Source organism: Melospiza melodia, chromosome 9 (assembly GCF_035770615.1).
Source record: "Melospiza melodia melodia isolate bMelMel2 chromosome 9, bMelMel2.pri, whole genome shotgun sequence".
NCBI lineage: Eukaryota > Metazoa > Chordata > Aves > Passeriformes > Passerellidae > Melospiza > Melospiza melodia.
The window spans coordinates 20361665-20386095 of NC_086202.1; the positions used below are offsets into that span (position 1 = coordinate 20361665).

General features: G+C 43.6%; 2 protein-coding genes across 8 annotated transcripts in view; one reads left to right on the plus strand and one right to left on the minus strand.

Annotated features, from left to right (window-relative positions):
• The window catches only part of SYNPO2L (synaptopodin 2 like), a 35766-nt gene extending 22826 nt beyond the window's left edge, over positions 1-12940 (minus strand). Inside the window, exons 1-2 of one of the 2 annotated variants that reach the window (XM_063163765.1) lie at positions 12617-12940; positions 404-555 (exon numbers count right to left, since the gene is read on the minus strand). In XM_063163765.1, coding sequence (XP_063019835.1) covers positions 404-555; positions 12617-12721 — 257 coding nt within the window. In that variant the 5' untranslated portion in view covers positions 12722-12940. The remainder of the gene's footprint in view (positions 1-403; positions 556-12616) is intronic. The other variant, XM_063163766.1, reaches the window with a different exon arrangement.
• A 2671-nt stretch (positions 12941-15611) lies between these two features.
• Positions 15612-24431, plus strand: part of SEC24C (SEC24 homolog C, COPII coat complex component) — a 36546-nt gene continuing 27726 nt past the window's right edge. For 2 of the 6 annotated variants that reach the window (XM_063163768.1, XM_063163772.1), the window contains exons 1-2: positions 15612-15672; positions 23077-23279. In XM_063163768.1, the coding sequence (XP_063019838.1) occupies positions 23105-23279 (175 nt within the window). In that variant the 5' untranslated portion in view covers positions 15612-15672; positions 23077-23104. Of the gene's footprint in view, positions 15673-22577; positions 22673-23076; positions 23280-24431 lie in introns of those variants that run through there. The other 4 variants (XM_063163770.1, XM_063163771.1, XM_063163767.1 and 1 more) reach the window with 3 other exon arrangements.

Here is a 24431-nt window from a genome sequence, read left to right on the forward strand (position 1 = left end):
CAGCATGCACTGACGCACTGGGTTAACTTAGCACAGGGAGGACAAGGAACATTACTGGGACTATTTTTTGTCCATAAATTTGAGCTTCATCTCCAGTATTCCCCTGAACTAGATATTTCTTCCCATGAAAAAGGGACCTAGCCACACACCTCTCATCTTTGTAGGAGTCAGTATACAGACTGTTGGACTACAACAGCCCACTGTAAGACAGGACAAAACATTGAGATGTCAACATGTTAGCCAGGTTAGGGCATGGGTAAGTCCTCCTAGTACACCTTGCAGTATGGTGAAACCAAAGGCTTCCTGCCTGCCTTGTTTCTGCTGGGTGTGGACAGCTGGTGTACTGGAGGAAAGCACCCTACTGCCTGCACTGTCACAGCACTGGCACTTGGGAGCAGGTTACCTTTTCACACGGATGTTGAGCATGCCATTGGAGGAATCGATGATCTGCATGGCATTAGCATGGGACAGGCCAGCACATGACTTCCCATTGATAGATACCAGAACATCATTTTCCCACAGGCCTCCACGGCACGCTTTGCTTCTCTTTCGAATCTGAAAAAGCAGGAGAGAGGATAAGGATGAAGGGAAGAATAGCAGCTATTTAGTGCAGTTGCTGGCCCTTCTATTGCTTCATTTCTCAGAGAATAAAATAAGCTCTAAGACTCACTGTGCTGACAGGTTGGAGTTGGATGAGCCCTGGCTATGCCTTTTGGTCTCTATCCCTGTTAATTCCAAGAATCACTCTGCTGAGCATAGGCCTAACCTGCTCACCAACCCTGTTCAAGTTCTTTAGTGCAGATGAAAGATTCAAAAATATCTACATGCTCTTCTCCTCTTGTTCCCTGTCTCCTAAGTTGGTTAGGGAGTCTGTGTTTCAGAGAAGGAACAGACTATGCCTGCACATGTCCATGCGTCCTTTTGCATGCCTCTACTGTACTTCCTTGGTATGATCCCTGACTCATGCAGAGCCTCTGCAAGTACCATCCTCAGGGAAGTTGACACTGGGGAGAGGTGGCAGTTCTGAGGCATATTCTGGTGTGAAGCATTCCTGCTCCAATGGCTTTGGTCGGTGTATTTCTGGACATCTGCATCAGGCTATATGGTGTCCTGTTACACAAGTGTAAACTTGGAATAAATCTTTAGCCTTAACAGGAGTTGTGCAAGATATGCATTGCTTTATCTGAGAAGGGAGTCAGAGTCACTGTCTCCAGGCAAGCTCCTAGATCTGTCCCCTCATGGCCATCATGCACCAAGTGTTTACTCTCCCTTTCATTCCATCATCCATCAGTTAAACTTCTTACCAACTCAGCCTAGCCTTTCTGATAGGGCAAGCAAGAAAGCAAACCAAATGCCCACTCAGCCAAAAACCACTGATCTCTCCCATATAGGCAAGCAATGGGGATAGTCTTGTAGGACAGCTTGGCACCCATAATGTACTCATTTTTCACATAGAAGAATAGCTATCTAAAATCACTGGGTCCGAGCAAGTAAGGAACAAGGTACTATTACACTCTATTTGTAGATTCTTCTACAATATTTCTTCAGATCTTGCAGTTAAGTGAAAGACAAATCAGTGCAGAGCTGTTTAACAAAGGGTGCAGTGAACGGGCTGTGTCAGTAATACTCAACAGGGCACCTTTGTCCATATCTCACAGCCTTGCTGCTTGAGCCACCAGATTCATCTATAACATCATACAGCTACTTTGCCCACACTCTCATGGCAGCTTCAGGAAAGAGAAGGGAATATGGGAGGATTGCTGCCCTGTCACTGTTGTTGCAGGAGCAGCAGGGGAGCAGGAGAGGAGAGAGCTGGAGCCCTAAGGAGCTCCCATGGCCTGACTGGCTGGTCTTGGTGGCTCAGGCTCCCTGCACCTATGGGGTGTGTGAGTGCCTTGGGCTTGACCCTGCTGGCCTGTGTTGAGCAGACAAGAGCAACACTCCTCCCAGGTCAGCCTGTCAGCAGGACTGAGAGGTGTTGGAGGAGAAGATGGAAAGAGGAGGGCTATGCTTCAAGTTGTTTCTGTGTTCACTGGTACTTTATCACTCTGTAGCCTTTCCAACTTGACCCCAAATCCTGCCTGCATGCTTAAAATAGGGACTGGCTCATCCCAGCTGCCACATCCATCAGCCTCTGTCATTTTAGTCCTTTATCTCCCTCCTTGTTAATATAAGCCTGGAATGAGCATGTGTAGGTCTGTAATGAACCACTGCAGAAGAACCACTGTTACAGTACAAATGCTGCTTCCTGATACTTCATCCAGATGCAGCTGTTAACTGAGAAGGTAAAGAAGACACCAGTGCTGCCTACTGACACAGCAGCTAATGAAAAGAGTTAGGAAGTTGAAAAGAGGTTAAAAGGAGCCTTTCCCAGTATTCCCCAAAAGGCCAACTGCTGCTCCATAGCAAAGTACTTGGTGCTTGGCACTGGATGGGAACATACTTACTGAGTATCTCTCCCAGTTGTAAAGCAAGGGGATTGGGGGTTAAAGGCTGTCAGCAGGTGCTCAGAGCATTCCTCACATGCCATGGCATTCCTCCCTGCTCACTGCAACCAAGGATGGAGGCTGGTGACCAGCCAGAAGAGCAGTAGTAAATTTCCTGCAATTCTCTAGTCCCTTAGTACTGCAAGTCTTTGCAGGCAACTGTTTGGGGTTCCCAGGCAGGCAGGACCAGGCTGTGCTCCCAACACTGCCTGATGCTGTTTCAGGTACCTCTATACCAGAGAAGACTGGTGGGACTCAAGCAGGCCACGTGGGCTGACAATCATGAGCAAGCAATGCATTTCTCTCATGGCTAGTGAGGATGCTGGGTCTGGCTTGGTCTGTGCTCAAATCTTACTGGACTGACAGAAAGTATATGCACTAAAGCAACTATTAGTATTTCAGTGCTCTGCAATCCAGGAGGGACTTTTCCATGTCTCCATTCCTTTCTGGGAAAACAGGACCAGGTCTCTTCTAGTGCAGGAAGAGACCTATGGAGTCTGAAAGTAGCATGTGTCTCGCTCAGTCTTCCACAGATTTATAAACCCTCCTTGGAAGCTTATGAATTTGCTCCTGTTATCAGAAGGAAATGAACTATCCACAGCTTCATTTTTACACCAAACCCATACCCCACTGCATTTGCCAGGGAGGAAGGCAAAGGGGTTAAACACAGAAGAGGATTGTGCAGAGAAAGAAGGACAGGACAGGACTTAATCCACAGTCATGACAGCAGGGTGCAGTGTACTGGAGGCTGCAGAGCCTCTGGACAGAGACCAACACAAGCCTGCTGGTTTTTACATGACTGCCAGTTCTGTGCTGCAGAAACTTTAATGGCAACCCATAACCTGCCCGTCTCGAGTACAGCGAGAGCAGCACTGAGCCTGTGAGGCCCCAGGCCAGGGTGGCTGCACAGTCCAAAAGCCAGGCTCCCTGCCCATCCTGAAGGTCAGGCTGCCCTCAGGATCAGCCACTTGCTCCCCATGTCCAAAAGATGCCCTCTCCTGGGCACCCAGTGAGCCACATGAAGTGTCACTAACAGGGAGCTTCTGCTTAGGCTGCAGAAAGCTCGGAAGGTGTCACCCAACAGCTGATCTGAAGAGGTGGGAAAAGTTGGAAAAAGTGGTATTTCAAAGAGAAAACCTCTCTGCTTGCTGTAACACATACCCGAAGAGCTTTCTTGTGCAAATGAGAAGCAGCACTGACAGACTCTGACAAGTGGTAAGGTTTGGCCCCAGACCTGGCCCTGGGGGATTGCACTGTCCAACCTTCTAGCACATACTGGTGAGGATTGACCTCTCCTTTTGTGTGAGAAGCCCCACAAACTCTGTGAGCCTCTTGTAACTGGCTGTTAGACTTTCCACTTCATGCCTCAGCAGACACACTCTCCCATGGCATATTCCTATCAAGGTATGTCCTGGTTAGATTTCAGATGGGTTTAGGAAATCCTAGTTTCAGAGTCTTATGGATTTATGCTACTGGAAATATAAATCAGTGTGAAAAACTGGAACATATTTACTCAGAAAATTGTCCATCTCCCTGCCCTCTCAGCAGGAGATATGTAGTGACAAAAGAGCTCTTGTCAGAGAGGTTTGGGTGTCTGCAGTACTATGTACATGCACATACAAACATGTTTTTTTCATTACTTTGCCTGCTTTCTCCCATTGATCACGTTCAATCAGACAAAGGACAGAGGCAGCTGAGACAGAAAAAAAAAAAAAAAAAGAAAAGAGTAAGGCAACAATTGAGGAGGAAAGGAATAAGAAGAGGTGTTGAAAGGAAGGTCAGTGCTAGGAGAGGCCAGGAAGGCCAGGGCTGAGATCAGGCTGTAAGAGTACAGTACAGGTTTCCTTGTACAGCCCTAGGCAGACAAAAGGACATGCTGATTGTTGAGGTGTCTTGGGGAATTCAGCCCCACTTTCAGGAACAGAATGCAAGAGAGGAGGGGGTCAGATGCAACTTGGCAACATCTGTCCTTCAGTAGGGACTATATTTAGATAGTGGTATGTGGGGGCTGAACACATGCTGGGATGCTAAGAATAGAGTAATCCTGATAGTAACTCAGTGGCTTCACATCTTGCCTCAGTACAGCCCAGGGAACCTGTCTTGAAACTTTGCAACCACTCTCCCTGCTGGCCAGCACAGCTTCTCTGTAATGAAGTAGGCTGTGGGTAAATAGAAGTGGTTTGCAGTGTAGGCTCATGTCATCCATCTCTCCCCTTGCCTGCCCAAACCACCTCCCACCTCCTCTCACTGGGAGAGCTCAGCCTATAAGGTAGGAAGATAGATTTTATTATCAGTCTTCACTTAATTTCCTACAATCTTTCCAGCAGAAACCTTTTAGCCTCAGTCTGAGTCAGAGTTTAATACTGAATACAATTCACCTTCCCACCCAATGCCCTTCCACTCACTGATTATGCATCTCTCAATGAGCCATCCCCTTCCCCCAGAAGCCACAATGACATGGGGTCCAATACTCCATACAACCTGGCAGCCTTCTGTGATATGCAATCCTGTCACAGGGTTCTCATGGAGAGATAACAAATTACTTTTTGTGGTATAAAGCCTTACCAAAATGGAGTGACTCAAGCAAGAGCCAACCAGCGTGTAGGCCTGCTCCTCCTAGAACTTCCTGCTCAAACCACAAACAGAGCAGTTGCTAAATGCAAAAGCAAAAACAAACACCCTCCATATCTTCTTCTTTCTGAAGATGTGTATTCATATCATTTTGCTTATTGGGCCAGTTTGGTTTTCATTTAAGGCCAGGGTTTACTCTTTTTGTGTAAGGAAGGATAATCCTGTGGCTAGAGAGAGGAGATGGCTAGAGTGGGTAGATGGCTAGAGTGGGATTCAGAAGACCTGGATGATTTTTTGTGTGACCTCAGAGAAGACACTCAGACTGTAGCCATAAAAGGACTGTAGCCTGGAAATAGGACATTTTCCAATAGTCTTTCTTTATCTCAGTTGCCTACCTGAACACAGAGATCCAGTGAGATACTTTCACTATGCCTAATTATTAAGTAGCAAATAACATCACATCCTCATGCCAATGCCATGTTTTTATTGGAAGCTATTTTACAGGAGAATATCCATAATAATTACACTAAGCATTACAACTACACAGGAAGTTAGTTCCATTAATTTCCTGACAAAACATCATGTTCCTTCTTAGAAGATGACGCTGGAAGACTTGCCTCTTGGTGAAGCAGGTCCAGTGTCCCAGAGCTACTTCACAGGCCATCCATGGCGAAGCTTAATTAGGGAGTCTTTATATAAAGAAAGAGGGAAGAGAACACATACTTTGTGGGATGGACACAGCAAGGGAGAGGGGTGAAAAGATGTGTCTTAAGTGGTAGGACAGACTTGGGTGGCTTCTGGGCAAGGGTTTAACAATGAGAGCTGGTAGTGGAAGAGGATGCTAGTGCTGCTCAGTTGGTTAAGTACATGTCAGACTACTGTAAAATAGGTTACTGCCCAGAGTGTACTGGTGCAGGAACAAAAGAACAAGTTCTTGTTATTTGATGGTAAATTAGCTGAAAAGTGATTGAAATGTAATATCAATATGTAATATCAATGTAATATCAATATGTAATATCAAAATGTAATATCAATGACAAAGAACAATGCCACATGTACTAGAATATATAAAAGTACTTGATAAGCATTTTACCCTCAACAGAGTAAGCATCAGGACATCAAGTGGTTTTTATATGAAGCAAAGATTCAGAAGGAACTGATATATTTGTCAAATATTTGTACCAGGTCCCACATTTAGGAGCTGTGAGAAAAGCAACTAAATGTTCAGAAAAAACATGCTTATACATGTAAGTCCTTTTTCTAGATGCTTAGCCTGGCTCGTGGTGTGCCATGAAAGATTTTAGAATCTAAACCGAATGGAATTGAAGCTCATAAGCAAATCTAGCAACCAAAATGGCTTTTTACAGGTCCAGGCACTGAACTGGGACAGAAGGAGGGAAAGATGCTTGAACACAGGGCAGAATTATCCAGAGACATGCTTCAGTCCTGCAGTGTGAGGGGATAGGATGTAAAAGAATAGAGCAGAAGGCAGTCTCACCCCTGAGGAGTTGCAGCTGTATCAATCACCAAAGATTAGGAACAGGCCTGCCCTTAATAGGCCACAGCTGTGTCCAGTAAGGATGAGTGCTATAAGAGAGTGGGTTAGGTGGCCAAGGAGAACACTGGAGTTTGTTGGCTGTGCTGCAAAGAAGTAGAAGTCAGTGCTGCAAGGAGCTGCCCTCCCCCCCCCCCCCCCCCCCCCCAAGAAATCCCTGGGAAAGTACAGAAGATTTACAGTTAGATGCCAACATTCCAGAACAAGGTGTTTCCAGCCTTAGTGTTGCATGCTGATACTGTGTTCTAAGGGGCCATGAGCATTTGCAAGCCCTGAATAAAAACCCTTCTCAAAACAGAAGGCTCTTTTCAGCTATTACTAATTGTTGAACAGCAACAGTCTTAAGTATATTATGCCTCCACAATATTTATGCTGAGAGAGGGCCAATTAGAAGACATACCTGCCATTGTTTCGATAGAATGAGAGTCACTTTGGTTTGCAAAAAAAAAAATCAAACACAGCATTCATAATACTGCAAGAGTGGGTTACTGCACCAAAAGACAGCACTCACTAACCCAAAAGCAGCCTCTCAGCAATAGTCTGAGGAGGATAAGCAGCACTGTTCTGCAGCAGCAAGGACAGGATCAGCCACAAGTATGGATTAAAGAAGCATCCCGTTCACCTGAAGGATCTAGGGCACTTAGGTACAGAGAGCTTCCTGTGCCTTGCGACATCTTTGTAGTCACCCTGTAGGCATGAATGTACATCAGAAACCAGGCTCACCCTCCACAGATGTATTCTGTAGTTCTAGCCAGTAGCAGGCTGAATAATATCAGTGAATGAACCTGACCTCTGGACTGCAACTACTGTGGTAAAATGTTGAAATGATCCTTGGCACATCTTTGGCTGAGATTGGCTATTGCTGTCCAGAACAATTCCCAGGCACAGTTTGGGAGCTAGAACAGACCATTCCCAGAGCCACTGCCTACAGGCATGGCACAAGTGCCAGAGAATGGTCCCAGGTACATTTAATGCACATGTGGTTTCACTGCAACTTCTCATCAAGAGAGTCTTCCAGAACCTCGGAAAGTTCCACTGGTGCCACAGCATGCCCTCCCTCACTAGCAGCCAAACATAGCACCTGCCTAAGTGCCAACAGGCCATAAAATCTGTCCAGGAGCACTCCCAAAGCAGTTTGAGGCACTCCAAAACCAGCATTACTGACTGCTACAGAATAGCAGTGCTTTTTTATATGTGACAGTAAACATTTGTGAAAACAGGTAAAGTACAGGCTGCCCACTGAAAAGGGGAGAGGAAGAGAAGGTGCTCACAAATCTGGATGCCATCAGGCCTATTTGGGTTAGAGCTGGCACCTCCAGCAGGAATCGTGTCACATGAGCACAGGAGAGTGGCACGCAGCAGCCAGGCTGTGTGGCACAGGGAGCAGGGACAAGGCAAACAGGCAGCAAGGATATTTTGCAGAGGAGACAGTAGAAACAGTGAATTATCAGCAGAGAAGCATAAAGGAAAAAGAGGGAATTTGAGAGCTAAAAAGGAGGTTGTGAACTGCTCTTAAAAAAAAAACCAAAAAAACTTTTGGCTTTAGAACCAATACAATGCTGTGTTACTGCTTCCCCTAACAATTGCCCTAACATTGCTGCAGAGTATTTGTACAGAACAGCCAAATGAAAGGAGTCTCTTGAGCTACCAGGGCCAATCCTCTGTAGTTTTCAGAGGCCATATTGTTTACTCCACTTCATAAACTGATTCAAAAGATTTTAAATTCTTTTTCTTGATTGGAAATTCATTGCTGAACCTTCCTGGTTAGTTGTTCTATGCTGTCAATCCTGTCACCTATATTTGAATAGTGTTGCTGGTATTTGCTCAACATCTACTTGTAGATTGCAGTCACCTCTTTCAATATTTTGCTAGGTGAAAGAACCCTTCTCTTCTCCCCTCCTTTTCTATGGCTTCTACCTTTTCTATGCTCTACCTTACATTTATTTTCCTTGAGAGGGGCTGGTTCTGTAAGTGTGATATTTCCAGTGAATTCCCCCTTGTGCATTAGGCAGTAATATCAACACCTTCCTATCTCTGTTAGACATGTCAACCTGAGGCTCATTTGTTAATGTTTGCCTTTTTTTTTTCAGAGATTCATAATTTTGCTGGCTTATTATTGGTGATGCACTAATATGCCCAGGTCCTTTGCCTCTACTATCAGTACCAGCTGTAATGACTCAGTTTCCTCTATTTTGTCAGTATTACTAATACTTGTGCTGGAGGTAGAAGTGCCTTCCTTGCTTTTTATAGAAAGTAACTGTTTGCCTCTCATTGAATAAATCTTGTTTTGTATCAGGATCCCTAAAGACAGGCTTGCATGTCCTTGCACTATCCTAAAACTGTCCTGTTCATCTTCATAAAAATTATTTCCATAATATAATTTCATGTTAGGTTTCTACTTTGGTTGATTAATAGCATTAGTGCTTACAACTGTTCTCAGGCTAGCTATTTTACATTTTGTTTTGTTTTGAAAGCATTTGATGCACTGCAAAGAAATCCTCCAGGAACCTGATCGTTTTGTTCTTACTCTTTTTCCAGAATGGGTTAACTTTTTCATCAGTTACAGCTACATGTGAGGACCATGTACTTTCCCTCAGCCTTTCTAAAATAAAAATCTTGCTATCTATGGATCCTTTTTGCTCCTTGTGTTTATGTTTGTTCTCTTTCTTTCCTAAAGACTGTTTCTGGTCAAAGATCTTTCCTGCACCGAGGACCCCATAGATTTATGCAGTGCTCCAAGTGGGCAGAATCTCCTCCCTCCACCTGCTGGCCACTCCTCCGTGGATGCAGCCCAGAATGCTGCTGGCCTTTGGGCTGTCAGGGCACACTGCAGGCTCATGCCCAGTTATATCCAGCCCAAGAGACTGTCCACAAGGATTTAATTCCAGCTTCTTTCTACAGGTGTGTCCCTGAACCCATAAGTCACAGGGAGTTGTTGAATGGCATAGAAGCTCTGTGGCAGCTGCATCCAGCATGTGAAGATAGAGCTGCTTTCCTACCCCTTTCTGGCAGCTGGACTGAGGTTTAAAACTGATCCCTTGCTTGGAGAAACAGTTGAAACTATAGCTATGAATCCTTTTAGTCTGTGGAAAAATGGGTTCACACCCCACTTCCACCATGTTCATGTACTTTATTTTGTTACTGCCAGTTGAATACTTTGAACTAGAGTTTCAAATGCATGTATTCACTGTACATTTTGAGTTAATTGCAATTTGAAAAAAGCCAATAATTTAAGCTATCCTTGTGAACACCTTATGAGAGAACAACCAGTTAGAGGCCCCATGGGAAGGGAAGGGAAGGGAAGGGAAGGGAAGGGAAGGGAAGGGAAGGGAAGGGAAGGGAAGGGAAGGGAAGGGAAGGGAAGGGAAGGGAAGGGAAGGGAAGGGAAGGGAAGGGAAGGGAAGGGAAGGGAAGGGAAGGGAAGGGAAGGGAAGGGAAGGGAAAGGAAGGGAAGGGAAGGAAGGGAAGGGAAAGAAAAAGGAACCATGCAGCACACCCAAAGAATTTTCAGGAAAACAAAAAAAAAAAAAGATACCAAGAACAGCAACCAGTGGTTAATTTTATCCTAAAATCCATAAAGAGAAACAATAAAAAGGTGATGGTGATGTAAACTTTAGAAAGCACAAAGGCAAGAAGACTATGAACTGTGTACACAGCTCATGTAAGATGAGGAATTGTGAAGGGCTGTGTGATACAGCAAGAGCGACTCAAGCAGGAAATCCCACTTAGTGCAACCTTTAGTCTTTGGAATGCCTGGTTGCTTAGTGTTATCAAATCTGCATTAGGAAATCACATAAGATTTAGACAGGTAAGGTACTAGTTGTTCAGAAACAATTTTCTGTTTATCTGTAGGGTAAACCACTAGGACTGCCAATTCTTAGATACTACCCAGGGCATGCTGGTAACTACCTGAGGGGAAAGGATTTCCCTCCACATTGCATTACACAAAAATTAGATGCATTGTGAAATTTACAACTTCCTCTGAAATACTTGCAGGAAACACAAAGGAAGCAGGACAAGAGGTGACTCTTAACCTAGTCTGGCTTGGCAAATCCAGCACCTCTACCAAGTACAACATGTATCATTTATATATAATGTATTTGTTATCCTTGATTAATTTCCCAAATTAACTTTTTATCACTTATTTATCATTTGACTCAGCATCCAAAGGTTAGGATCTTTCCTTAGTGTTACTACCATGACTTTCTAGCCTAGAAGTTGAAATTCTCTAAAATGACAGCACTGGAATCTCTGAGACACAAGCAGTGTCCACTCAGTTATCTCCTGGCACCTATCAGCTATTCATGGCTGTACTTTCCATCACATGACACCTGGCAGTTTGCTCTCTTCTAAGCAGGTTACATTCAGATATGATCTTCCTGAGTACCTGGTAAGGACCATCCATTCTTTGGAGACTATTTAAGTGGTGTTGCCTTTAAGATACTATGTAGGGTCATTAAATGCTATTAAATTCTGGGTGATAAGAGACAAAAAAGATAATTATAAAATGAAAATCCTGCCTAAAGAATGATGTCTACTTTGAGCCTCAAATAGATTTGTGTAAATTATATTTTTCATAATTATTTTTAATGCAATATCCAATTATTGTAAAATTATATATATTTGTATTGCTAGACTTAAAGTACAGCACCCAATTCTGGGTAAAAGCTGCTTCTAGTTAATACCTTCCTGCAAGTGCTACTAATCCTTGGGCAATATTCCATTCACCTTAAGGTGCAACTTAGCCTGGGTAATAACTAGTTCTTGCTGCTGTTCAATCCTGAGTAATCTTTATATAGACACTCACAATCTCCTCCCTCTTCAGTACCAGTTTCTTATCTTCTGAGGGAAAAACAAGAGTCAAAATAATCTAAGACCATGCAGAATTAATGTAGCCCCTGAAAATTCCATTTTCCTAAGAACCACTGATGCCAGACACCTGTTTAAAGGATATTGATTCTTTCTTTTTAAGCTGAAACTTTATGAGTTTGTGCAGAAGTTGTTTTTCTGGAGAAAATCATCTTTTTCTACATAACAAACATTCACTTCAAGGCCAAGCTATGGGATTCCAAACAATTTGGCAGAAGTTACAAACAAACACTACGTGATCTGGGGTGAGCCAAGTGACACAGAACATCTAATTTCAAAATTCTGTCAGAGACATGGTCTACTTAAGGAAACAGAAGGGGCTGGGCAGAGCATTTTTTCATTTCTGTTGCTGGGTGCCTTCCAGTGAGATATCCCAAGACATCATTGTGTCAAGGCTAATGCAGCTGTCTTGAGCTTAATAAAGAGGACCTTTTTTTCCTCTAGTTTTCAATCTATTCAGTAGTCTTTCTGAAAAGACAACAGTAACAGCTGTTTATCAAAAGTAGTGCAACACAAGGTTCATGTTTATTCAATTTTTTAAATCTCCCATTCAACCAATTGTTTTTCTTTAATTCTTGAAATTAAACCTGTTTTTGCTGCCTAGAGCATCACAAATATTCACTTCAGACTGTGTGGAAAAACTTTCACCAACAGAAGAGGCACTAAGAAATGTACATCTATTTTGAAAGCTGAAATATAGTAATGAAGTGTTAGAGACAATTGAATTAAAAATATGGCTTTAACTGCTTCAATTTATTTTTCTTTAGTTGGATGTCTTCCATGAGTACTGAAGTTTCCATATTTGAACCCTTTTCCCTGCACTGTCACTACGGTTATAGCTCTGCTGACAACTCAGGAGAGTTATACAGCCTACCAAGTGTCTGAGCTGTACAGACCTGCTCTGAAGCAGATCTTCACCTGACACTTGTCTCTACCTCAACAGCATCTATTCCAGGACCCACAGCCCACCTCACACCCTGCTTGAGCACAACACCCAATTTTTCCTTTTCAGATCTGCTGCCACTGTAAGGAGTTCCTGTATTCCTTAACAGTAGTGAAAGATGCCCAGCTCAGGAGGGATATCTTAGTTCAGCAGAACAACTTTGCTCTCACAGTTCACACCTCAAGGTCCTACCTTTGACACTTGAAGGGGTCTTTTCTGCTCTGAACCCCCTTGCAGGCGGAAGCCCCAGGGGGCACCTCCAGACAGAGTGATGAGCATTTCTTCTTCAGCTCCCATGATTTCTGTGCTCTAGATATTTTGTCTTCACAACTTCAGTACAGATTCCAGTTCTTAACAGGCAGAATCTTCTATTCCCATATCCACAATTCACACCACCACTCTCTAGTCTCCACAAGGCCCTCTGCTTACTTTCTCCTTGAAGTTCACACACACACAAGAGTTGAGACTTTCAAGCCCAGCCTTCACTGCTCTTCTGGACTCTCAGCTGCTGCTCTGCCTATGATTAGACATTTGATTCTGCCCTTGGGAAGGGGCCAGAGTTGTCCTACACACGTGTCATGTCAATCTCACCCTCTGTGCCCCCCCGCATACATGATGGATCTCTCACCGGAACGTGGCTGAAAATAGCACACCTCCTGTCTCTCCAGAGCTTTGTCTGACACTCTTAAAGTTGGAAGCATTTCAGTAAAATTTTTATTTCCACTTTGCATTCCAAATGCAAATCTTAGAGTCATTCAATACTCAGGATCCATTAGTTTGAGTTTCAGGCAATGACATGTCACAGGCACAAACTTGTACAAATCAGGTGACAGCACCTGACCCTATGAATTGAACAAAACCAGCTTGCAATTAATGTGCTCTCCACTTCTATTTTCTCCATGCACCTAGTGTCTTACACAGCAGCACTATGCCTGCCCTGAAAGCCACAGGCAGACTGTAGATGTGCTGTGCTCCCTCTGCAGCATGCTGCTCCCTGACATCCCCTACATCCACTTGTAATACTAGACACTGGGACCAGAATAGCTGGGATTAACTCCACACACAGGATTCACAGTTCTCTGCAGGGCACTGCTTATATAGACTCAATGGCCGAGAGAGCCCAACCAGGTCATAGAATCACAGAATAGTTTGGGTTGGAAGGAACTTTTAAGGATCATCTAGCCCAATCTACCTGCAATGAGCAGGGACATTTTCAACTCTAGCAGATTGCTCAGAGCCCTGTCCAATGTGACCTTGAGTGTTTCCAGGGATGGGGCAACTGCCACCACTCTGGGCAGCCTGTTACAGTGCTTCACCAGCCTGGTAGCTGTCACGATCAGTCTTTTCAAACGGGTTTCGTGATGGTTTGTGGATTTGATCTCAGGGTGCAAAAAACCGACACGGCACAGGGGATTTGCAGTAATAATCAAAACAACTGCACCTTTATTGAATGATCACAGCAAAATGCAATAGAGGGACTAAGGGAGAGAAAAAGATAGAGAAAGAGAGAGAAAATAGAGAGAGAGAGAGAGAAAGAGGGGGCTATAGCTACCAAATCTAGAGACAAAGTCTTTCGGTCCAGTCACGGAGCCGCCTGTTACCTCGTGGAGATCTCAAAATCTCTAGCTAACTCAGAGGGTTTTTTTCCTTATATCTAGTCTAAATCTACCCTCTTTTCATTTAAAACCATTACTCCTTGTCTTGTAACTATAAGCCCTACTGAAAAGTCTGTCTCCAGCTTTTTAAAAGCCTTCTTTAAGTATTGAAAGACCACAATAAAGTTGCTTCAAAATGTTCTTTCAGGCTGAACAACCTCAACTCTCTCAGCCTTTCTTAGTAAGAGAAGCCTTCATCCCTCTGATAATTTTCTTAGCCTCCCTCTGGAACTGCTCCAATGGGTTTATGTCTTTCCTGTGCTGAGGACCTCAGAGATGGACACAGGTCTCTGGATGGGGTCTCACTAGAGTGAAGCAGAGTCTTTCAGTGTTTTTTCTTTAGGATCATGACAGACTCAATCTCCTAGCCATCCCAAGGCAGGGAGTTATACAAGAGTTAAAGTCCATGTTCCCCCTTTCCTACAAGGCATAAACCATCATTTTCTGTTAAGGTTCTGAGGACAAGCTTACCCTTACCTCTTCCTTATTCTGCATGTGCTTAGCTCTCAGTGACTAACATCCTTACACCATATCATCCAGAGGATGTGGTGTGATGCCATTGCTTGGTTGACTACGTCATTGCCACTATAGCACCACTCATCCGGTGCCATTGCATATTGCTGGCAACACAATCACAGAATCATCAAGGTTGGAAGAGACCTTTAAGAACTTCAAGTCCAACCATCCACCCAGCACTACCACTGTAACCCCTAAACCACTATATCACATCACTCCATACCAGATCCTGATGCCCCTTAATCACCTCCGGGTTGGTGACTCCACCACATTCCTGGGCAACCTATTCCAATGCCTGACCACCTTAACAGTGAAAATATTTTTAATATCTAATCTGACTCTCCTCTGTCTCAGCTTTAGACCATTTCCTTTTGTCCTCTCTGTAGCCACAGAAGAGACCAGTCCCCACTTCACAGCAATCTCTTTCAGGCAGTAGTAGAGGGCGATGAGATCCCCTACGAGCATCCTCTTCTGGAGAATAAACAATCCCAGGTCCCTCACCCATTCCTGTAAGACAAGTTTTCTAGACCTTTCACGAGCCTTGTTACCCTGCTCTGGACACGTTCCAGCATCTCAGTGCCCCTTCTGAAGTGAGGGAGCCAGTAGGGCCTGCTGAAGGCAGTACTTGAGGTGTGGCCTCAGCAGTGCCGAGTACGGAGGGACGATCACTGCTGCTGTTGGCAGGAAGCGAACAACTCTCTGCACCTTGGTGCCGAACTGGCCCTGGCTGCTCCCCTGTCGCGGTCTTTCACAGGCCGCTGGCGGGACAGGCGGCCAAGGGCACCGTGGTCAGTGGTGCCCGCGGCTCAGCAGCGTTCGGCCGAGCCCCGCTCACGCCTCGGTGCCCGTGCGGGCAGCGCTGCTTTGGGCCGCGCGAGAAGCGGCCCCGCGGCCCTCCCCGCAGCTGCAGTCACCGCCCGCCCAGCCAGGACGTCAGGGGCCGGGGCCTCCCAGCGCCTGCGCCGCATCCGGGCCCCGGCGGGCGGAGCGCGGACGTGGCAGCGGCAGGCGGGGAGCGGCAGGCGGGGAGCGGCGGGGCGGGAGCCGGAAGTGGGCCCGGCAGTGGCGGCAGCGGTGGTGAGTGAGGCCCGAGGGGGCTCCGGGTGGCCGGGCCCACCGGCGGGGCCGTGCGGTGCCCGCTGCGGGCGAGCGAGCGGGTGGGCGGCATTGAGCCCGGCACCGCGCCCGGCGGCCCGGAGCCGAGGCGCTGCCGCCGCTGCCGCTTCCTCCTCCGCCGAGGCCCGGTGGCTCCCGGTCGGGTGACGCGTCGGGCCCGCCGTGCTGCGCGCCACGGGAGGCTCTGCAGAGCCCCGGGCTCCCCGGAATGCGCCCGGCCGGGAGTGTCCGCGTCGCCCGCGGCCCGGCCGGTGCCGGCGGCCTGCGGAGCCGGGCCGGCTGCCGGCGGGGCCTGCACTTCCAGTGCCTGAGCTGCCCGGGAGACCCGTCGGTGTCCCGGTGCGGTGCGGCGACACCCCGCGGCTGCGAGTCGGGCCGTCGGTCCGGCACGGAGAACCGAGTGCTGCTTTTTGGTCGGGGTGCGCCGCGAGTCAGATACCCCCCTCTGCAACCTCTCTAATCTCCTGTAATCCGCGGATCCTTCCCCTGGCGTTTGTGCTGGGCGGTTCAAGCTTTCATTCATTCGAGTTTTGCAAAGGATGGTCATTCCTGGCGCAGATCTGGCTACTGAGATTGGGTGGATTTGGTAGTAAAACTTAGTGGTCGTGTGGTTGTGAGAAAAGGAAGAAGGAATACAAGTGTAGTCTTGAAAAGGTGGTTATGCAAGATGGGACTCTTGCTTTCCATGTAGATGGGGCTTTAAATGTGTTTTCTGTTGTTGGAATTTGCTTTCAGTCTTTCTGAGAAATGCTTTTGATGGAGTATGGTGAAGCTTAGTTTTCTTTAGTTTGTTTGGTGGGGTTTTTTTGGAATGTAGTGATCTCCGAGAGGGGCTGCAAAACCATCCAAACTGGGCTGTAGTTGAAGTTCTTTTTAAACTTACTGGCTAGTAGAAAGTAGTTGTTGGGATGTAAAAGAATTGCTTACACCTATGTCAGAAGTTATCCACAGGAAGTAATATTTATACTGTAATTGAAAATACAGATTTTTTTTTCCAATTTGATACTCAGTTGATTGTTAGCTATTAATGTGATAATTCCTTAAAAATATTTCTGGATCCATTTCTGTTACAGGATTATTATGTAGTCGACTTTACCAAATGTTGTGAGGAATGTTGGACAGAAATCACTATCTGAGGCATAACATGCAAATTCTTTTTTGTTGTTTTTTACAAACAGTGTAAAAATGGGAGATGACTATTGATTTTGTATTAAAGTCTTTGTTTTTTATTAATGTGAAGTTTTCATGAGTAAATTTAGGGAGCTCTTTAGGGCTCTAACATTGTTTTTCTCTTTCCCACAATGTTCTCCTAGAGTAGGTGTTCCAGTTAAGGGACAGATAGAAATATATGTAGCCAAAAACTTCCAGGCTTTCCTCTTAAAAGGAGACTTACTTTCAATCACATATTTACAGTCTGTGAAAACATAAATATTTCTATCCATTTTCATGTGGAACAGGTTCTTGCTAATGGACCTACCCTTTTTGGCTTGAAGCTGTGCAATTCAGGATTCTTTTACTGTTGTAGACAGAGTATGAAGAGGACATCAATATAAAGAATATATAATTGCTTCTTAATATGCTGTGACGTTCACTCCAGGTTTTAATTTCATGGCTGAAAGCTGACTTAGAGCAGTGAACAACTATTTAAAAGATTTTTTTTTTTGATTGGTGGTTTGGTGCTTGTAGTTCTTTGGATGTTTTTTCCTGCTGTGGTAGGACTATGTTATCTTCCTGTAACACTTATTATCAGAAGGAGGTCAAAAACCAAAGGAAGAATTGATGGTTGGCTAAAGAAGGGCAAGGTACAGAGTCACCAACAGTAATCAACAGCAAGGTCTCTGCAGAAGAGAGGTGGATGTTTCTTGTTCTTTAGGTTTGAAAAGGTGTGCTAGGGATAAATTGTGAAGATAGAGCTTGTTTTATATGTCTAGCATTCATTGTTAACATAGAAAGCACTAAAAGACAGTATAAACTGGAAGTAGGTATTAGGAAAAGCTAATTGTCACCTTTTTTATTTATTACAAATGATGGAAATTGTGTAATGTGTATTTGTGTAGAGCAAGTCGAAGCACAGAGGTGGCCAGTGTATGTGAAGAAAACTTGTTTTTTAGTCCTGTTCTGTGTATTCCCTTTCTTCCTTCTGGCCTCTTCCCTAAATTTGAAACTGCTCATGTAGCTTTTTCTGATCCATTATGCTTGTGCAAGATTCACAGAAATTATTCAGATTACTTCACTCATTGTAACATCTGTACACGTGTATGTGAGGGTAGCTGGGAAGCAGAGACATCCTTTGCTGTGGTTTTGTTGATGCTGTATTGTCAGTGATTTTTGCCTCCCTGGGGTTGCTCTTCAGAAGCCATGCTCATAGCAGAGCATTTTTCAAATCTTTTCCTAGGGCTTTATTACAGTGATAGAGATGTGAATCAGTCCCACCAGGAGACTTGAGTCAACGAAGTATAAAGTGTTCTTGAGGTAGAAATCCAGTGGTGATGGCAGGGGTTGGAAGTCCTGGTAGTTTTAAGGTTAGGTCAAGACTAAGCTGGGTTTTTTGTATTCAGTTTTTAATCACTTTCACTCTTGTAACTTGTGTGCTGTATTGTACCTTGCCCAGGATGATGAATCAGCCTTACAAAACTGGGTTTAATGTGGCCTTCTTTAGAGTAATATGGAAGTGATCATACCTTAGATTCACTTTGAAAACTGTGTCTTACACTTTTTGTGAACTGTTAAAACAAATGTTTCTGGCAGTAACTCAAAATGCATAGATGAAGGAGATGTTACCTGTGGTGTAACAAGTTGAGAATCTACAAAAGAAGGAAGAGAGATTGCCACACAGTACAGCCAGATTGGAGTGGATTCCAGTATTGCCTTTTGGGTTGACTTGGACAAATGTGTGGGAGGCATTTGTTACAATGGCCTGCCAGCTTACAGATTGGTTGGCAGTTTCTGACTTCTAGGACACGAGTTTCTTTTCCAAGATTTTCTACAGAAAAAAAACCCCCACCCAGTAATTTTTTATATATGAAAAGAACCAAGTGTTCCATGAGTGCTTGTAGAAGATGTAGTCAAGCTGTCAATGAAACAAAAACAAGGACATTTCCCGTTCTGAAGAGTGCTGTTAGCTCCAGAGTCTGGGTCTTTGTAAGAATAGCAAAACCTTGCTGCTGCCAGAAAGTTGCAGAGTAGAAACATTAAAAGTAGTGTAGGCAGTCCTCTGATTACTGGTACTCTCCTATCCCATCTTTTGGAAATAGTTTTGATTTTTGTGTTAAATTAAATATTTCCTTCATGGCCATGTGGTTGACTTGGGTTATGTATTTTTTTGTTGTTGTTGTTGTAGGTTTGGGTGTTTGTTTTTTTTAAGGTATCAGTCTCCTCAGAAGTTGAAACAAACAGGCTTTTTCTTTCTCTGGGACCAGTAAAAAAAATTTCTTTCTGAAAGAAAGTAATTTTGCTGTATGCCTTTCCTTTAGAAAGTGAACAAGAACTGATGAGATCAAGCTTTTCACTTTCAAAAGGGAGTTAACAATGAATGCAGACTATAAAAATGATGAATATGTAGTTTTCAGTGATTTGGGAGATTTGCTCATTGAAACAAGTTCATATGAATCACTAGTTTTTTTTAAAGCATGTTATAAAAAGTCACTGTGGTCTGATTTGTTTGGATACTAAGTAATCTTGAAGCTATTGTAAAAAATTAGATATTCAGCACCTCCTACATTATTCCTGCGTATTTTCCTCCCATCAGTTCATTATTGATCCTCACTGCTTGTCTGTCTTGTACAGCAGCCTTCTCATGTAATTGTAGCTTTGCAACTGTGTTGACCAAAACGTCGTGCTCAGCTGCCTTTATACAGAGGAATAGAAAATGGTATAGAGTGACTGCTTCCTGCTTTGCAGGAAAATTGTTGTTTATGGTAATGACCACTTGTCATAGGTTTTTTTTCACTAGCATCAGTCCTGCTTATTTGAGCTTTGTATTGTAACTGCTGAGTAGTAATATGGTGTCCAACACCATGTGTCAGTGTTATGTTTGGCTTAGTTTTGGTAATGTGTTGCTACGTGCAAAGGAATATCCTCAGCATTCTTATCCAGTAAAATGGCCTGTTATCTCCATTTCTCTCTGTCTGGTGTATGTATTATTTCTGTCATTCTCCCTACCCCAGCCACCCTTCATGTCATAAGACAGAGCATAAAATTATCCCTTTCTCCATATCTCTTCGAGTGACCAGGTTCTAATTTACACAGAGATGTTTTTTGAGTGGAAACAAAATGAATGTTTGGTACAAATAACTTGTACTGGGGAAGAGGGAAAACAGACTCACTGAGTGACAACTGTCTTCCACCTTCTTAGAGGCAAATACTCTTGCTTCTGCCTTATGGTATTTCACATCAGTGATGAGCAAGTGTGCCACAAACCTTATGTTCAGAGCAAGTTGGGCACCAAAACAGTGAAGCAGCCTTGTCCACAGCTTCAGCACGGGACTCGTTCCTAAGTCTCCCTCCTTGACCCTCTGCCAGTGTAGAGAGAGCAACAGCTTGTGCTGTGGTGGAGGTGAGCCTGTGCTGGCTGGCACACGGGCTAGCTAAAGGTCTGAGGTGTATCTGTCTTTCAGTAGGGACACTGAATTAGAACCATCTTGTTTGTGCAGCAACACAAGTGTAGGAGATTATCTCAAAACTCTTTTTTTTTCTCTAAGATGTGCATTAAATCAGCTTACCTCTCAGATTTGGTATTGAGGAGAGAGCAACAAGCTACAGATATCACCTGCTCAGGCAGGAGGTACTGATATTCACATGAGGGAGGGAAGGCTGGAAAGGAAATAGTAGAAGATCATCAGGTGAGATTGCTGAGTATGCACTCACAGCAGTAAGTCACAAGTGGTTTACAAGGGACAAGCTTGAGTTCTTATCCTATTGTGCTTTAGAAAATCAGGAGAAAAAGCATGAAAGATTCATCTTCTGCTCTGTAGTAATTCCTAGTTCACACATTAGATCTGTTCAGGGATTTCTGTAGGTCTTACTTGTGAAAAGTGTCTTAGTAGTTATAGCTCAGGAGCTATCCTGTGGAATACTGCTACTCAGCAGCTCTTCTGGAGGAGAGACCTGTTTGCAGGAGCAGTGACTGGAAGCCAGGTTTCTCATCCAATCCAATAAGCAGGGACAGGAAGAGATCACAGCCCTCCTTCCTTGTCAGAAAGCCCTGCCCAGGTGTTCCAAGATGTGCAGGTAGAGGAGTCCTCTCCTTGTGTTCTTCCTTGCCGGTACTGCCCCCTTTGCAGGAGGGACTCTCTTGCTGCACTGTTTGTACAGAACAGCAGGTGGCTGAGAGCAGGTCTGTCATTGCAGTGTGGTCACACTGATGCCTGCCTGGGCAGTAAGAGTTAACCTTTCAGGGAGCTTGGGAAGGGAGCAGGTCCCAAAGTCCAGACTTCCTGCCCACATGGCTGCTCAGGTTAGACTGTTCTGCAGAACTAAGTCAAAGGTAGTGTGGGAAGCTGAGTTTTTAGAGATTGCACGTTATAAACGTGACAGTAAGAGAGTAATCATGTTTTAAACCACTGCAGGCTGATGAAAAATTGTCATGCTCTTGTAAGCTGTTGCAAATTGCATGTTAACTGTCAAGAGCAAATTACCTGTAAATATTTAGGAGGAGATCTTTTTCTAAACAAAAGCCCTATCTTTGCCTTTATACAGTTTGGAGAATAACAATGTCAAACTTCATTTATTTCCTTTCATAAAAGTTTAAAATCTAATTTCAGAGTAAGTGTTAGTAATCTTAGCATTGACATTTGTCATGTTTACTAGCTGTAGGAGGTTAAATGTAGTTTTTATGTTCTGTGCTAGCTTTCTTTTGTAAGTAATTAAATCTCTATTATGATATATGTATTTTCCCTTTATGGTATGTATGAAAGAATTTCTTCGTGTGGATGATTCTTACAGAGCTGTAGTTCTTCCAGTGGCTTTGCTGTACAACTGTGGTGTCAGTTGCTGAAATAATTCTTTAGCATCATATTTTTGGTAATGGGAAGAAGTAATCTTAGCATTGTTTGGCATGTGCTAATCAGAGTGTAGGCAAACCAGCTTGGGGCTTTTACACCTGATTGAGTTAAGCTGCAGATTCCTGGTCAGGCTTTGGTTCTGGTGGCTGTTGCACCTCTGTCTCCTCTGTGTTAATATTTACTTTGTATCTTTAATGCACAAGTTCATCATAGAGTTTGGAGAAAAATGTAAGGGCAACATTAGTTATGTTACTTTTGCTTTGCATTTTTATATAAACTGATGGTTTTTAGTGAAGAATTTAATTGCCCTAAACATGTTTCTTTATGTTAGTGTGATAGTCTCAGCTGAAGAGGCTAACAGTGGCATGCAGTATCCAAAGAAGTACAGGTGACGCAAAATATTCTTATGAGAAACACACCATGAGGGAATCTCCTGCCCCTGAAGTAATCTTCTTGATTCTCCACAAGTGAAAGGCGCTGTGGGTCATCTGCCTGCTTCCTGTTGTAAAAATTGCCTCTTTGGTTTGGGGTCTTACAAATAACAGTTTTGCTTTTCTTGTTATAAAGCTAGTCAGTCTCTTTATACAGTTAGGGGAGTTGGGAATCTGTTAAGTAAGATTTCTTGCAAAAGTTTGCTAAGAAATATCTCTCCTGTCTCTGACACTCTGTTTCAGGTGTTACACTTTGGTAAAACTCCTTTAGTGCCATCTTTGCCTGTAATTATTTTCCATTTTTAACACCTTTCCTAGGTGAAAATTTTGCTTTTGGAATATCTTTGTTTTCTGAAACATATGTATATAGTAAGGACTTTAAATCATCTATTGCTAAAAAATGGCCATAGCCCCCTATGTTGCTGGTCCTGTTCTAGAGTCCATCAAACACTTCAGGCAGCTGCCTTTGTGGATGGTGAAGCTTGCTGCTTGCAATGAGGAAACATGATCGAGGAAACTAACACAGAGGTGACAGCTGAACTTGTTCAGTGTTATGTTAAGGGATCATCTATATAATGAAATGTGTTTTCTGTTGGTCTGACTCTGTGAGGTGGAAGTAGTTTGAAAGGTTTCTCGGAAGCTTGATAATAATCTGCTATGGAATGGCAAATGATGGTATTTCTATCTAAGGTGATGATCACAGGTCTAACTAGTATGAAATGCTGACTAAAAAACATAGTGTTTGAAAGTACTGTTTTGAATAGCTCTTGTAAAGCATTTATTGACTTGCTGTGCAAGAGTAAGTTTTCATTAATGTTTTAGCTTCCCTTAAGATACTATCTTAAGATCTCTCACTTATTTGAAAACAGTAGGGAAGCTGACCAGTTTGGTTTTATATCTGCTTAAAGTCGTTTTTCCCCCCCTTTTTGCAGGTGAGGTTAGGTTGGGGATGTGAATACAATGAGTGTAAACCAGCAAGCTCACACGGGGCCTCCTTACGGGCAACCTCAGCCTGGCTATCAGGGATTCCAGCAGCCTGCCTACGGAGGACAGTCACTGCCAGGGGCTCCTCAGTCGCAGTACGGAGCCTATAATGGGCCGGTGCCAGGATACCAGCAGCCAGTCCCTCCACAAGGTACTGCTCGGGCAACGCTTGCTCACTGATAACCTGTCAGTTATGGCGTGCTTGCAGCTTTTGCTGTGTGCGTACACGATGTCCTGTTGCTGTAGACAATATCCTGTTGTAAGTCTTCGGGGTTTTTTTGTGGTAGTGATTATCTTTTTTTCTCTATGTAATTTGCATGATGCTAAAAATCACATCATCCCATATTCTGAGGTTATTGTGCTGTTTCTTGTCCAGTTTAGTGGGGTTTACTCTTTTGGTAGGTCATAAAATTAATATGTTGAGAAACAGCCTGCTTTTTTTCTTTATATCCATGTCCCTATGTTATTGAAACACCTGACTAAAGGAGTCTTCCTTATGTTGGGAGGCAGCAGTCAGGGACTGTAACAGATTTATAATTGAGGCTGCCTTACATTATTATATAGAAATATCTGCACTCTATCCTGAAAGATTGACATACAACCCTACGTAAAAAGAGTATTTCAAGCTATTTTCTCTAATGCCTTTAAATTCAATATAAAGTTTGTGGGCATGGGGTAAGCTAATGTATTCTAGAATTTCACTGATTCTGCAGGATCCTATCCCTTGTTATTTTTGTTAAAAAAAAAAAAAAAGTAATTCAACTTTTGTTTTCCTTTTTTCAAAAGAAATTCTGACTGTAATAAAGAACTTTGTGAGTCTTGGTTTTCAATTATGTTGATTGCTTTGGGAGATCAATAGTGACTTTAACATTTGAAATGTAGAGGAGAAAATACTATTGCTTTGAATACAAGTGTGTTTGCCTTTTCAGATCACAGGAATGAATTCAGTTTTGCTAAAATAAGCACAACATTAAAATATTTGTTTAGGTTTCAGATGGATCTTCTAAGGTGATTAGGACTATGCTGGTCATGTTAATTGTCTCTATTCCCCCCTGCAAGTACATCTTCAATCTTGTGCAACTTCTCAAATTTTGACTCAGACTCAGTGAGAAGGATAGAACAATTGAAGTCCCTCTAGTTGTCTTGAAACTAACAGAAGTGGGGCACTGAAATTTGGGTGCTGAATAATTGCACTGTTGGATTTTTGTCTAGAGTTAGTAGAGTAGCATAGTAAAAGAGTTAAGTGTGATAAAGAATAGGTTATTCAGGTGCTCCATCTTCCTTTTCTTTCCTTAATCCTCTT